The sequence below is a fragment of the Lynx canadensis genome, chromosome B3 (assembly GCF_007474595.2).
Source record: "Lynx canadensis isolate LIC74 chromosome B3, mLynCan4.pri.v2, whole genome shotgun sequence".
Classification (NCBI taxonomy): Eukaryota; Metazoa; Chordata; class Mammalia; order Carnivora; family Felidae; genus Lynx; species Lynx canadensis.
In genome coordinates, this window is record NC_044308.2 from 5,806,238 (window position 1) to 5,822,628 (window position 16,391).

Consider the following 16,391-nt stretch of genomic DNA (forward strand, 5'->3'; position numbering starts at 1 on the left):
GTGTAGAAAATACGTTTTCTTAGTACTTACTGTGCATCATCAGGTCCTGTACACATTTTATACCCAAATAACGATTTTACTGAGGGTCAGCACTCAGGGTCGGTATGAATTCAGAATCCCAAGTTCTCCTCCCTGGTCAGGTTTTGCCAGCTCTGGGGTCTGAGAGGACACCAGCTCCAAGGACTCATTCCATGCATCCCAAGTCCTTATTCCCCTTGTGCTGGAGCTTTGTGGCCTGGACCTTGGGATTTTCTTATCTCCCTTCACTCTGCTTTCTCTTCCAGGTGGGCTAGGGACATTAACATTTTATGAGTCAGTCCCGAGTTAACTGTGACCTCCCAGAGGCCTAGCTAGAGTGGAGAGGCTCATGGGGTTGCCTCCAAATCCACATAGCTGACCTGGAACCACACTCGTGTCTGCATTGCTGGGTTCAGATCAGGGATGCAGTGTATGGGGAAGAAGGAATCCTTGACCCAGAAGGGGCCTGGCTTGGCTCAAGGGGTCTGGTAAGCAGTCAAGCCTTGTGGGGGAGTTGAGGTGAGGCTAGGGGATGTAGCCTCTGCCCAAGGGTCCCCCAGCCCTCTATGGATACCAAGTTCTCCCCTCCCTGCCAAGCAACTTTGAAACACAGGCCTTAGCATTTGTTTTTTATAGTAGCTTTATTGAGATATAGTTTACATACCATGAAATTCAACCTTATAATTCAGTGACTTTAGTATATTCGTAGTAATGCAACCATCACCACTGTCTAAATCGAGAACATTTTCATCACGGGGGAAAGAAACCCTGTGCCCATTAGCAGGTGCTCCCCATGACCCCACCCCCCACCCCCACCCCCACCCCCACCCCTCTCCAGCCCAGGCATCTACCTTCTGTCTCCATAGATTGGCCGGTTCCGGACATTTTGTGTAACTGGAATCACACAATCGAGGCCTTTTGTGCCCTGCTTCTTTCATTTAACGTTTTCCGGGTTTATCCGTGTGGCCTAGGTGCATCAGTATTTCATTTCTTTTTATTGGCCAGTGATAACTCCATTGCACGGATATACCACGGTTTATCTGTTTATCCGTCGGTACGGGTAGGTTTGTTTTGAAACCACCTCAGAGATCAGTTCCAGTGCTCGGGCCCAGGCCGGGAGGGGCAGGAATTCGGCGTGGCCGGGGGCACCGCTGTGACGTTCAGGCGTCCAGGCGCACGCACCCTGGCCGGCATTTGGCCGCACAGAGCGGGATCCAAAGGCAGAGGCCCTGCAGGGGGGCTGACCTCACACCTCCGCTGATCACCCCGTTTCCCACACCTCGCCCCTCATCTTGCTCTCCCCTCCCAGGACCCTAACTGGAGCAGAGCGAGAAGTCTTTTCCAGGGGCCCTACCCAAGTTAGAAAATCTGTTTGCATGGCAAAGGCCCTGCGGTTTCGGATGGGGAATTAAAGTTATTAGCAAGTCTTTTCACAGATAAGTGGGGCTCATCGGCCAGCGCCCTCCCCTGCGGAGAGCATTCTCCTCCTTCTCGGAGCCGGCGAGGCCCACTGTTTATCAGCACCTCGGTGTGAATTTTCATTAACACGTCTCTGCTAATAAGACGGAGGACGGCGGACGGGAAGGGGGCTCCTCCCACCTCTCCTGCGCCTGCGCCTGCGCCCGCGCCCGCGCCCCCTCGCTGGGCCGGCGCCGCCCGCCCCCCCCCGGGAGGAGACCCTGTGTACGCGTCCCAAGGCCTACGTCAGTGAGCACCGTCCAGGTAGGTGACAGCGTGCGCTCGCTCGGTTCTCAGCACCTGTGACAAGTGGCCAGTTGGTGGGAGAGTTAAGGAAGGAAGAGGCTAGCCGACGCGCCGGAGCGGAGGGTGGGTGGCCGCTTTGGCTGGGGACCCGGATGTGAGTGCGGCGCCTGTGTGCCTCCCCCGGGGCGCACGGTTTAGGCGACAGCTGAACGCCGGCCTGTCTCTGGGACGGAGGCTAGGTGGTGGCACCTCACCCGGGGCCCTGCCAGGGTGCCCTGGCCTGGCGCGGCGGGGGCGCGTGCCTGCTGGAAGGCGGGAGCCGGAGCGTGGCGTGGGCACGGGGTGCCCCACGGGGCCGCTGGCCCGCGGCGCTGCGTCCTTCGGAAGAGCTGCTGTCCCGGCCGGCCGGGTCGGATGGGCAGAGCGGTTGGTTACCCGAGCCGGGCTCTGTGTTAAAGGCTTTCAATTCACCGTCTAACCTCAAGTCGCCGCAGGTGAGGCGGGCAGGTGTGTGCGCTTATACCTATTTAACAGATCGGGACACTAAAGCACAGAAAACAGGGCATTTTTCACAAAGTTAGTACCCGGCCGTTGGGACGGGGACAACGGTGGGCGGCAGTTGACCAGTCAGGTGTTTGGAACAGTCCTGGCGGGCAAGCGTGTGTGTTGGGGGGGGGGGGGGGGGGCGGGGGGGGTAAAATAAGGCCCCACTGCACCGTGGCCACCAGTGTCATTGCCGGCAGCGAACATTCTGCCTACTGAGCCTAGATGTTGCTCCCGCTGGGGAAACTGTACTGTGTAGGTGCTGGTTGGGCCAGGTTCTAAGGCGGGGCAGCTAAGCTGACGGCTCTGTATTCAAGACATTGATTCAAGGACAGGCTGCAGGGGTCACAGTGTGGACCCCCCCCTCCCCGGGCGGGGATGGGGGAGGTGGTCATGAGTTGTCTGCATGGGCCCGTCCTAAGGTCCTAGGCGTAGGACTGGGGGGGGGGGTCCCCTGCCTTGGGTGGGTGGCTGGTGCGTCTGGAGGAGGGCCAGCCCGGTGTCCCTCTGGCCACGCGGTACCAAATAAGCAGGTCCGTCCAAAGGGCATGTGGATGCGCCAGGATTTTGCAAGGGCCTGGATCTGGAGAACCAGGTGGCCCCGGGCTGGGGAGGGAAGCTAGCCTTAACCGCTAAGCCCCACTTACCCCGGAGTGAGGCCAGGAGCCCACCCTGACCCCCCACATGTCATCCCTGCATTTGCACAACCCTAAGGGCCCTACCTCCCAAATGTTGTGCCTTGGGTGCTCCTTCCACTCACACTGGTTCCAGCCTCCCCTGAGGAGACCCAGGGTTCTTGGTGCTTCTGAGGGGTCCCTTTGCCCAGTGGGCAAGCTCCTCTTTGGGGACCGCTGGTGCACCAGCCCCGAGTGGGGCTAGAGCCGTGGGTCCCCAGCTCAGCGTGGCTCAGGCCCCTTCCACCCATTCCCCGGAGCCTTGCCAGGCCCTCTGCCCTCCACCCTCCTCTCTTCCCCCTCCTCCCTCCCTTGGACCTGGCCTGTGAGGCTTCTTTCGAATGCCCCAGCTCCCCTCTCCCCTTCCTGCCCTCCCCACACACACTAGGAGATGGGGAGGTGGCCTGGTGTTGGCAACACGTGACTTTGGAGAGTGGACAGGGGCACCTCTGAGGTCGTGGCCAAGCTTAGCACCCCTCCTGCCTTCTTCCCCTGAGGTCTGGCATTTTTCTTTCTTCAGACAGTGCTCTCCCCTCCTTAGCTTCAGTGGGCACCCCCTCTGCATTGCTCCAGGGATGGGCACGTGACACAGGCCTGCACGGTCAGCACCGAGTGGTTCAGGCATGAGACCACATTTGGGCCAGTGAGAAGCAGGCTCCGGACTTTGCTGGAACCATCAAGAAAGGGACATTTGCGAATATACATTCTTCTCCAGTTCATATGGAACGTTCTCCAGAATAGATCACATACTGAGACACAAATCAGCCCTCAACAAGTACAAAAAGATCGAGATCATACCGTGCATATTTTCAGACCACAACGCTGTGAAACTCGAAATCAACCACAAGGAAAAATTTGGAAAGACAACAAATACTTGGAGACTAAAGAACATCCTACTAAAGAACAAATGGGCTAATCCAGAAGTTAAAGAGGAAATTAAAAAGTACATGGAAACCAATGAGAATGACAACACCACAGCCCAAAACCTCTGGGACACAGCAAAGGCAGTCATAAGAGGGAACTATATAGCAATCCAGGCCTTCCTAAAGAAGGAAGAAAGGTCTCAGATATACAACCTAATCTTACACCTTAAAGAGCTGGAAAAAGAACAGCAAATAAACCCCAAACCAGCAGAAGACAGTAAATAAATAAAGATTAGAGCAGAAATCAATGCTATTGAAACCAAAAAACCCAGTAGAACAGATCAATGAAACCAGAAGCTGGTTCTTTGAAAGAATTAACAAAAAATCACCCCCTAGCCAGATTGATCAAAAAGAAAAAGGAAGGGACCCAAATAAATAAAATGAAGAATGAAAGAGGAGAGATCACAACCAACGCTGCAGAAATACAAACAATAATAAGAGAATATGGTGAGCAATTATATGCCAATAAAATGGGCAATCTGGAAGAAATGGACAAATTCCTAGAAACATATACACTACCAAAACTGAAACAGGGATAGAAAATTTGGACAGACCCATAACCAGTAAAGAAATTGAATTAGTAATCAAAAATTTCCCAAAAAACAAGAGTCCAGGACCAGATGGCTTTCCAAGGGAATTCTACCAAGCATTTAAGAAAGAGTTAACACCTATTCTCTTGAAGCTGTTCCAAAAAATAGAAATGGAGGGAAAACTTCCAAACTCTTTCTATAAAATCAGCATTATCTTGATTCCAAAACCAGACAAAGACCCCATGAAAAAGGAGAACCATAGACCAATTTCCCTGATGAACATGGATGCAAAAATCTTCAACAAGGTATTAGCCAACCAGATCAAACAATACATTAAAAAAATTACCACGACCAGGTGGGACTTATACCTGGGATGCAGGGCTGGTTCAATATCTGCAAAACAACGTGATTCATCACATCAATAAAAGAAAGGACAAGAACCACATGATCCTCTCAATAGATGCAGAGAAAGCATTTGACAAAATACAGCATCCTTTCTTGATAAAAACCCTCAAGAAAGTAGGGAGAGAAGGATCATACCCCAAGATCACAAAAGCCATATATGAATGACCCAATGCTAATATCATCCTCAATGGGGAAAAACTGAGAGCTTTCCCCCTCAGGTCAGGAACAACACAGGGATGTCCACTCTCACCACTGTTATTCTACGTAGTATTGGAAGTCTTAGCCTCAACAATCAGACAACACAAAGGAATAAAAGGCATCCAAATCAGTCAGGAGGAAGTCAAACTTTCACTCTTGGCAGATGACATGATACTCTATATGGAAAACCCTAAAGATTCCACCAAAAAACTGCTAGAACTGATCCATTGAATTCAGCAAAGTTGCAGGAGATAAAACCAATGCACAGAAATCAGTTGCATTCCTATACACCAACAATGAAGCAACTGAAAGAGAAATCAAGGAATCAATCCCATTTATAATTGCACCAACACCTGTAAAATACCTAAGAATAAATCAAACAGGTGAAAAATCTATACACTGAAAACTATAGAAAGCTTATGAAAGCAATTGAAGAACACACACACACACACACACACACACACACACACAGGAAAAAATATTCCATGTTCCTGGATAAGAAGAACAAATATTGTTAAAATGTCAATACTACCCAAAGCAATCTACATATTCAATGCAATCCCTATCAAAATAATACCAGCATTCTTCACAGAGCTAGAACAATCCTGAAATTTGTGTGGAACCAGAAAAGACCCTGAATAGCCAAAGCAATCTGGAAAAAGAAAACCAAAAAAGGAGGCATCACAATCCCAGACTTCAAGCTGTATGACACTTTTTTTTTTGTTTATTTATTTTTGACAGAGTGTGAGCAGGGTAGAGGCAGAAAGAGAGAGAGAGAGGGAGAGAGAGAATCTGAATCAGGCTCCAGGCTCTGAGCTGTCAGCACAGAGCCTGATGTGGGGCTTGAACTCATGAACCGGGAGATAATGACCTGAGCCAAAGTAGACGCTTAACCGACTGAGCCACCCAGGCGCCCCTCAAACTGTATTGCAAAGCTGTAATCATCAAGACAGTATGGTACTGGCACAAAAACAGAAACTCAGATCAATGAAACAGAATAGAGAACACAGAAATGGACCCGCAAATGTATTGCCAACTAATCTTTGACAAAGCAGGAAAGAATATCCAATGGAGTAAAGACAGTCTCTTCAAGTGGTGCTGGGAAAACTGGGCAGTGACATGCAGAAGAATGAACCTGGACCACTTTCTTATACCATACACAAAAATAAACTCAAAATAGATGAAAGACCTCAATGTAAGACGGGAAGCCATCAAAATCCTCGAGGAGAAAGCAGGCAAAAACCTCTTTGACCTCAGCCGCGGCAACTTCTTACTCAACACATCTCTGGAGGCAAGGGAAACAAAAGCAAAAATGAACTATTGGAACTTTTTATCAAGATAAAAAGCTTCTACACAGTGAAGGAAACAATCAGCAAAACTAAAAGGCAACCGACAGAATGGGAGAAGATATTTGCAAATGACATATCAGATAAAGGGTTAGTATCCAAAATGTATAAAGAACCTATCAAACTCCACACCCAAAAAACAAGTAATCCAGGGAAGAAATGGGCAAAAGACATGAATAGACACTTCTCCAAAGAAGACATCCAGATGGTCAACCGACACATGAAAAAATGCTCAACATCACTCATCATCAGGGAAATAGAAATCAAAACCACAATGAGATACCACCTGACACCTGTCAGAATGGCTAACATGAACAACTCAGGCAACAACAGATGTTGGCGAGGATGCGGAGAAAGAGGATCTCTTTTGCATTGTTGGTGGGAATGCAAGCTAGTGCAGCTACTCTGGAAAACAGTATGGAGGTTCCTTAAAAAGTTAAAAATAGAACTACCCTATGACCCAGCAATTGCACTACTAGGTAGGTATCCAAGGGATACAGGTATGCTGTTTCGAAGGAGCACATGCACCCAAATGTTTATAGCAGCACTATCAACAATAGCCAAAGTATGGAAAGAGCCCAAATGTCCATCGATGGATGAATGGATAAAGAAGATTTTGGTATTATATACATATAATATATATATGTATGTATGTAATGGAGTATTACTCAGCAATCAAAAAGAATGAAATCTTGCCATTTGCAACTACATGGATGGAACTAGAAGGTATCATGGTAAGCAAAATTAGAGAAGGACAAATATCATAGGACTTCACTCATATGAGGACTTTAAGACACAGAACAGATGAACGTAAGGGGAGCAAAAATAATATAAAAACAGGGAGGGGGACAACACATAAGAGACTTAAATATGGACAACAAACAGAGGGTTACTGGAGGGGGTGTGGGAGGGGGGATGGGCTAAATGGGTAAAGCAATCTATTCCTGAAATTATTGTTGCACTATATGCTAACTAACTTGGATGTAAATTTAAAAAATAAATACAATAAAACATTTTTAAAAATTAAACTTTAAAAAAGTAAAAAATAAATAAAAGAAAGGGACACTCGCTGTGGGTGCTGTCGGCAGTCATGTTGCCACCCAAGCAAAGGGCATCAAAACAGAGATGGAGAGAGATTCCTGTTGTTACTCAGCACCTGGACCCGGCTCCCCAGAAAGCATTACGTGCTACATTACGTGAGCCAACCCTAAAGTTCGTTTGAGAGCTGGGTCTCTGACACTTGATGTTGGAAAAGCCCATTAGGACTTGATACGGGCTGTTCCGAGCAGTGACCTGAGCCTCCATTTTCCTTCTGTACAATGGGGATAATGATCATCTGTACATCTCACAAGGTGTACTTGTAAAGCAGACACATCACAGCAGGTGCCCCATCAGTGTTAGTCCTCTGTTACATTTAGGGGGTGTGCGAGGCCAAGGCCATCATCCTGAGTTTTCCTCCCTCATCTCAAAAGGAAGTCAGTGCCTCCTGTTTAGAGGAACAGGACCCGTTGGTGTAAAGGTTATTTTTGCTGCTGTTTTTTGTTTCCACGGGCAGGAGAATGAGGGGCGGAGCGCCTCAGGTGGGAACCTCTTCATCCGGGGACGTGCTGCCGCTCAGCACCAGCACCGTGAAGGAGGGATCAGGACAGTGAGGAGCATGTGTGTCCCAAGGGAGGAGATGGATGGGGACACAAAAGGAGATGCCTGTCACCAACCCTGCGTGCAGTTGACCACCGGGAGGCCAGGACGTGTCAACCACCTGCAGTTCTCAGAGACACCACACAGTGTCCTCGGAGAGGCAGGCATAGGCCTTGAGCTGCGGGGACCCCTCCAGCTGGTTTTCCTGGGAAGAGCAGTTTCCAGAAAAGAGAGGCACCTCTCTGACCTCTCTGACCCCATCCTGTCCCCCAGCCACCCCACCCACCCAGGGTCCCAGGCCACAGTTCCTGCCTGCCACCTCGCCTCTCAGACCCGTGTGACCTCAGGCGGTCACCCAACCTCTGATCCTCCACAGCCTCTCCGAAGCAATTCCAGGAAGGTTGTGTATGAGCCAGCTCAGAGAGGGAGAGGAAGTGGGTGGGGAGAAAGAGGGCCACATAGCAGCTGGGGTGGCCTGGGGTCTTGGTCATTTGAGCAAAGTGGCTCTCCTGGGCTTAGAAGGCGAGTGTCCCTCACACGGCCTAGGACTGGGCCTTGCTGGGGTCTGGACTGGGTGGGAACAAAAGGACACACACCACAGTGACTTTGGAGTCTGGAAACAATAGCACTGTTTATTGGGGTGACATCTGCCCACCCGAGGGCTCTGACAAGCGGCTTAGGGTTGGAGGCTCCCCAGATCATCCCTCTCCCCTTGCTGAGGTCCCAGACTGCCCGTCTAGGCCCCTGGAGGCCTCTGTCACCTTGTCTCTTGGCCTCGGAGCATCCCGGGGCGAAGCCTGCCTGCCGCCAACCTTGCAGAGAGCCCAGTCACTTCCTGGAGGTCTCTCTCTGGAGAAACAGGGAGTACCTGTGAAGCCGGGTCCAGTGCTCCTGCTCTTTCACCTTCTTCTCCAGCTTCTGGAACCTGTGGGCCACAGAGGTGGAGATGAGAGGAAGCCGCTTTGTGCCTCGTCACCCCCCTGCCGCCCGGCTCCAAGGTCCCCGGGGCAGACCTTGACCGCCCTGTGCTAATCTAAGAGCCTCTCCGAGTGGCTCATCTGCGGCACGACTGTGTCCTCGGGGCTCCACCCGGTGCAGGGCCAGTACTCGAAACACCTTTACTGCGTGACGACGGGGCCTGCGTGCTGCGGGAGGCGCCCCACGGAAGGCGCGGTACCACGGGGGACTCACGGTCTGTGCGCGTGGACCACCGTTAGCCACGTCAGGATGCCCACACCTCCAGGGAGCAGACGCCGCTAGAGCATCGAGTGTCACCGGCTGGACTCCCAAGACCCGACCTTGACTGCCCACCTGCTCAAACTTACCGACCTTTGTCCCACATTCTTCCTTAAATTCTTTCCAGCTTCTCTCTTAACTCAGGCAAAAGACCCGAAGGGCATAACATCCCGAGAAGGAAACCAGAACTGCTCCGCCGGCAATAACGACTGACAGCCCAGACAGAGTTCTGGAGGCCCGGCCAACCAGACCAGTCTGAACTTAACCCCCGGCTCACGCCTGCGCACACGGGACCGTGCGGTGACCCAGGGAGGGACCAGCGGTTACCTTTACTTCATCATAATACTAAAATCTGCACCGAGGAGGGGCTCGTCTCATTTACATGACATACAAAGCATATGTGTAGACGTGTTTCCTTAGGGCGCGTGCAGGACCGCATGCCCACCTCTGCGTACAGTGACAAGGCTTCTCTAACCCTCAGTTTCAGGAACCCACCCACCCCTGCTCTGAGAGTCACGGCTTTTGAAAGTTATTCCCGGTGATGTCCTTATCCACTGCGAATAAAGTTTCCCTTGTGCCACAATTCACCTGCTGTAGTTTGTCTGTGTGACTCACCACGGGGTGAACTCCCACTGGTTTGGTTACGCTGGTGACAGGCAAGGGTGCAAGTGCGGGAAAGATCCATGTGGCTGAAACAGCCCTGCTTCCCCCCACCTCAGCTCCATCAGGGTGACAGGGGGGGAAGGACATTTGTAATTTGAGGCGTTTTAAGTGCCACAGAGGTCGAATGGAGGGAGGCGGGAGGGATCCATCCACCTTGCCTGGGGAGCTCCTGGAAGAGAAGACCCTCGAGTTGGGTGTTTTACAAGATGTTAATTTTTTTTTTAAGTAACAAATAAATACACACTCAGTACAGGAAAAGCAAGGCAGCCCAGGATTCACCCCTCATTCTGCCTGTGCAGAGATGGCCGCTGTGAGCGGGGGGGGGGGGGCGGGGGGGGGGGGAGGGGGGGAAGGAAGCCTTCCTTCTGGGGAAGAGGTGCCCCTGCTGTCTGGGTTTCTGCCTTGGGTGCCTGAGGGCACAGAGGATGTTAAACCGCTTAGGGCAAGCAGGAGGAGGGCTACTTCCGGGGAGAAAGACCATGGTTGCAGCTTTGGATTTTTGAGGCTCTACCTGCCAAGGAACATCCACGTGGAGATGTATCTGATACTCGATGCACGAAAACATTTGTATTTTATTTTATTAAAAAAATTTCTTAATGTTTATTTTTGAGAGAGAGAGAGAGACAGCATAGGTGGGGAAGGGGCAGAGAGAGAGGGAGACACAGAATGCGAAGCAGGCTCCAGGCTCCGAGCTGTCAGCACAGAGCCCCACGTGGGGCTCAAACCCATGGGCTGTGAGATCGTGACCTGAGCTGAAGTTGGACGCTCAACTCACTGAGCCACCAGACGCCCCTAAAATATTTAACTTGAAAAAGTACTCTATACTTTGCTTTAAAAAAAAAAAAATGGAAGAATACAAGTGGGTATACAATTAGAAGCAATTTCCTTCTCTCCTCAGATCCTTATTTTCTGTTCTCAAAGCAACGGTAATTAACGGCTCCTTGGAAATTGCGTATACACATACAAGTGTAGACATGTGTATAATCTTTTTTTTTTAACGGAAGTGTGCCTGCTGTTTGCACTGAAACCGTATCCCAGAAATTGCTTCCAGGAGGCACTCCCAGATCTGCCACAGTCTTTTTCCCCTATTGGTGACACTTGGGGTTTCCACTCTTTTGCTAATGCTGTCCAGGCTGCAATGAAGTCTTTGCCTGCGTGTGAGAGCGATGGGCAGGGAGGAGGAAAAGCATGTGCATGTTACAAACTCGGGCTTTGAACCCACACTGCTTGTGCTCAAACCCAGCTCCTTTGCTTACAAGTTGGTGACCCGGGGCGGGTGGCACGACCTCATCAGCCTCAGCTTTCTCGCTGTGCAGTGGGGAAATAATAGTAAAAAATAAGATGATGCCTGCAAAGCACTTAGCATAGCCCTGGCACACAGTAGGTGCTCATTAAAGTTAATTATAATAATACTGCTGCTGCTGATAAATAAGTGGGTGTGAAATTTTTGGGTCAGGAGGTCAAAACAACATGGATTCAATAAGGGACCGTCCAGGAGCGCTTAGCTGGCTCAGGTGGTGGAGCGTGTGACTCTTGATCTCTCAGGGTTGTGAGTTCAAGCCCCATATTAAGTGTAAGATTACTTAAAATCTTTAGGAAGGCACCTGGCTGGCTCAGTCGGTGGAACGTATGACTCTTTTTTTAAGTTTATTTATTTGTTTTGAGAGAGAGAGGGGGAGACCACAAGCAAATGAGAGGCAAGAGAGAGAGGGATAGAGAATCCCAAGCAGACCCTGCACTGTCAGGTTGGACCCCAACACGGGGCTCGAACCCATGAACTGTGAGATCATGATCCGAGCCGGAAACCAAGAGTTGGATGCTCAACCGACTGAGCCACCCAGGTGCCCTGGAGACTGTAACTTCTCGATCTAGGGTCTGTGAGTTTGAGCCCCACGTTGGGTATAGAGATTGCTTTAAAAAAAAAAAAAAGAGCAACCGTCCAAGAGGCAGCTGGATAGATGGCTAGGGCAAGTTTTAAAAGGAAGCCTGAAAATAAAGTCATTCGTGTGTTCCAGACAACACGGATGACGTTCAAAATATAATGCTGGCGGGGAGAAGGCCTTTCTCGATGATCTCGTGGTAAAGATGGTTAGCCTGGTTAACACTTCCAGCGTGTGCCAGGCCACGTCCTATGCGGAGATGCAGCTGTCACCCATTTTACACACGGAGATGCTGGGGACCGCCCTGTCGCACAGCTAGAGCCCCCTGTCTGTGCCCTAGTCATACTGTAGAGCTTGCACCCCGAATTTGAGGCCCTTTGCACCTGCCCCTCAGCGAAGCCTAAGGGAGAAGGCGGAAAAGTCCAGCTACTGGACACTTGAAACTTCTGTCTGGCTGGGTGAGCAACTCCAAATACTCCTCTCCAAAGACAAACCGGGAAAGATTATTCACAGCACATTGACAACTCTTAAAATCAAAAGAAAATGAACTCACGCATAAGAAACAGATCCAGGGCAAGCCAGGGAAGGAGTGAGGGAAACGTACAGTATATATAACAGAAAGATGCTCAGTGTCCTTCGTTCCCTAATTAAAATAGCCATGAGCCGTCAGTTCCTGCCTGCCCAGCCCCTGGCCCAGAGGGCCAGGTGCCCTGTGGACCCAGAAGCCCGCCTTCTGGCAGACAGGTGGGTGGTTGAACCCGAATCTTGCTTGGCTTTGTATTCCATAAGGAATAAAGGGAGAGAGAGACAGAGAGAGGAAGGGGCACTCTGTCTGCTTCCTGGTGTCCAGAAATTTCTGTCTTGTGATCAAGTTTGACCTAGCCAGGGATGGCAGAACTCGAAAGTGGAAACGGTGCCTGGAGCCCCAAGTTGCACGGGGGCAGAAGCCAGGCCTTGGGGTGGGGGGTGGGGATGCATATTTGCGGCTAGCTGGCCTCCTTTTAAAGCCCCAAAGGCAGGTTCCCTTTCACACTGGCTATTTATAAAAGTCCCAGGGGCAGGTTTTGCAAAAATATTTTGGACAGATGATTGCAAGCTTGAAACTCTGAATCGATTGCCACATAACCCACTGCCTTGAAGTTTCACCTAGTTTTAGGGCCAATGGAAGCGGTTTCAGACACGAGGAGTAAATAGGGAAAAACAAGATGAGATTAAAACCTTTGGGACATGTGTGGATATGTGGGATAAACAACAATAGGAAAATGTTAATGGCAGAATCTAGGTTGTGGGTATATGGATGTTCAGTGACTTTTTTTTTTTTTCCAAAACTGCTGTATGTTTGAAAATTTTCAAAATAAAATGTTGGAGCGGGGGTCGGGGGGGGGGTGGAGGGCTACTTTTTGGGAAAGTCCCAGATAGCAGACCTCAGAGCAAGTAGAACAGGAAAAGCCTTCTTTAAAACAGTTTTTCCCAACTTATTGCTGGGACCCAATCCGGAAAATGGGTTGCCATAAGGGATATAATTCGAACACTGTGATCAGGCCGAAGTAAAAGTTCCTTCAAGCTGGGCTGGCCCCAACCATGTAATGCGACCCCTCCCAGCTCCTGCTGTGTCCCAGAACCCAGTGACAACTTCCCTGACCTTTTCTGTTCCCAAGCTCCCATGGTTTGGGTCAGCCCCAAGCCCTGCCCCTGGTCACCCCCGCTCCCAGCCCCCCTGCCCCACCTGGTCAGCCCCAAGGACTCCAGCACTCTTCCCTGACAAGCTTCCCTGGGAGGGCAGTCCTCTCCACACCCTCCTGGCTATGGGGGCCACCCCAGGGGGGGTTGCTCAGGCATGACACCTGAGAGCTAAGCTCTGCCAACAGGGAGGAAAGACTTTGGGAGAGTAGTAGAGTGAGTCCCATTCCTACAGGAACACAGACTGGAGGGGGCAGGGTGGAAAGGACCATCTTTACAGAGCAGGCCCGACCACAGGGGAGTGGGGAAATGCCCTGCAGACACATCCTTTCCACAGAAAATGACATTGGCATATTTACAAGGAAGGTTTTCTTAAAAAAGAATTAAGTGATATTCTGGAGTGACAGAAAGCCAGATTTAAAAGTTGAACTCGGAACGTGACCTCAACTTAGTCAAAACACCAAAGGGAAAACCAGAAGGAAATGCACTGACATATTAACAGCAGGGCTAGGGTTTGGTGATGGTCGTGGGTGGTTTACATTTTCTTTTCTGCGCTGTCCTGTTTTCCAGATTTCTACAAGTGCGTGTATAACTTCTATCAGAAATAATGAATCACTTTTTTTTTTTTTTTTTTTGCAACGGGGAAGTGCTCCGTTATGGTCGTAGTGTGCTTGAAGCAGATTTCAGGGGCTGAGTGGGGCTCTGCAGGTGTCCGAGTACCGATCTCCACTCATATGTTGGTTGAGGGTTGGAAATGTCAGTCAGGGACTGAGGGCGGCCTGAGTTGGCCGGGCCCCTTGCTGCCAGGCAGGAGGTGAGCCGCCCAGCGCTGGACATGTCGGTCCAGCCTCACCCTTTCCAGGCCAGTAAAAGAGGGCGTTAAACTGCGAGGCAGATGGGGCGCCTGGGTGGCGCAGTCGGTTAAGCGTCCGACTTCAGCCGGGTCACGATCTCGCGGTCCGTGGGTTCGAGCCCCGCGTCGGGCTCTGGGCTGATGGCTCAGAGCCTGGAGCCTGTTTCCGATTCTGTGTCTCCCTCCCTCTCTGCCCCTGCCCCGTTCATGCTCTGTCTCTCTCTGTCCCAAAAATAAATAAAAAAAAAAACGTTGAAAAAAAAAAATAAACTGCAAGGCAGAAATGGGAACAGTCTCCTTAAACACGGAGTTCTCTAGGCCTCATCAGGAAAGAGCTCCAGAAACTCCACACCATGACCCAGGAGTACAGCCTCACCATAGCTATGACCTAAACTCGTACTCTTGACTTTTTTTTTAACCAGTTTTTAAAATTTTCCAAGAGAATGTTTCGTTTTGTTTTGTTTTGTTTTGGTAGGAAAGCTGCAAATAGGGAAAATACAAAAAAAAAAAAAAAATCACATACATCATCACCCAAATAGAACTCCTGTTATATTGGTATACACATTTCCAGACTTCTCTCAAAATCAGGATTATACTGTAAACGATATTTCATAACCTCTCTCCATCTTTTGTTTGGAAAAATTTCAAACCTGGGGCGCCTGGGTGGCTCAGTCGGTCAGGCGTCCGACTTCAGCTCAGGTCATGATCTCACAGTTCATGGGTTCGAGCCCCGCGCTGGGCTCTGTGCTGATGGCTCGGAGCCTGGTGCCTGCTTCGGATTCTGTGTCCCCCTCTCTCTCTGCCCCTCCCTCACTTGCACTCTGTCTCTCAAAAATGAATTTAAACGTTTAAAAAAAATTTTTTTTTAAAAGAAAAATTTCAAACCTACATAAAAGTTGCAAGTAGTACAGTGAACCTGCACCTGTGGTCACCGATGGTGAACATTTTGCCTGGCTGTCTGTCTCTTTCTGTGAGTATTTTCCTGGGTTTCACTGGTTGTTGACATTTTCTCTTCCTCTCTCTAAATGTTTTCCTGGTCTGTGCTTCAAAGTAAGCTGCAGACATCACGATGCCTCACCCTTCAATTCTTCAGCTGTGTCTCCTCAGAATAAGTCAAGCCGTCAAGGGTCAAAGCAAGAAACTGCCATGTAAAGAACAGCCAAACGCTCTTGGTGAATCTCTAATCAGGGGAAATGCCCAATGACCCCTCCTTCACCGTCCTCCCCCCGAGACCCACAGACCATCTGCCTCTCCTGATGAATGGGCTGCCTCCTTCCAGGAGATACTGAAAGCCCCCCAGGCACCCCCACAACCGGAGAACCACAAGCAGCAGGGAAATGCAGCCTTGGGGATTCACGGCGCCACCTTGCGGTGGTGTTTAGAATTTCCCCAGGCACGAACTGGAAGTAACCCAGCATCCTTCTGGAACCTACCATTTACTGAGCGACCACCCAATGCCCAGCACTAGACGTGTATTATCTCTGGAATACCCACAAAACCTGAGGGCTGGGCACCATCAAAGTGTCCAGCCTGGCACACTGCAGGTGTTCAACACACCGGTTTTGAACAAAGGAGGAAACTGAGGCTCTCGGAGGTGAAGGCACTCACCCGAGGTCTCTAGGTTAGGAAGGCGTGGCACTGGATTTCAAACCTGAGTATCCTGGCCATTCCACTTCCTTCCTCTTGAGGCAAGAGTAAATAGAAAAAGGGGAAATGGTCGTAAAGGGATATCGTGGGGACTGGAGAGATCACAGAGTCTCTGAAGACCCTGGAAGTAAGGGGCCACCGAAGTCCCCCCCCCCCCGCCCCAGGAGAATCCAGGGCTCCGCTGGTAACCTCCTCCTGCCAATAGTGCAATCATGCCAGAAACCATCAGCAAGAATTTGCAAACCGCCGAGATGAGTGGCGGATGGATTAGAAGAGACACCTGCTTCTCCAGAGCAGACAGAGCACAGCTCTTTATGCTTTTACAGCAGAAAGGGCCACAGGCAGAGTCCCCACGGGCCTGGGGGTCACAGAAAGGGGAGAGACGCATGGCCGAACCATTTGTCCAGACAAATGGTTAAAGCCAAGGGGGCTTGGACCAGGGGCTGGCGACCA

General features: G+C 50.3%; 1 protein-coding gene across 1 annotated transcript in view; it reads right to left on the reverse strand.

Moving 5' to 3' along the window:
• Nucleotides 1–8,594: 8,594 nt before the first annotated feature.
• Nucleotides 8,595–16,391, reverse strand: part of WDR93 (WD repeat domain 93) — a 51,522-nt gene continuing 43,725 nt past the window's right edge. The window contains exon 17 of the mRNA XM_030317390.2: nt 8,595–8,904. Coding sequence (XP_030173250.1) covers nt 8,808–8,904 — 97 coding nt within the window. The 3' untranslated portion in view covers nt 8,595–8,807. The remainder of the gene's footprint in view (nt 8,905–16,391) is intronic.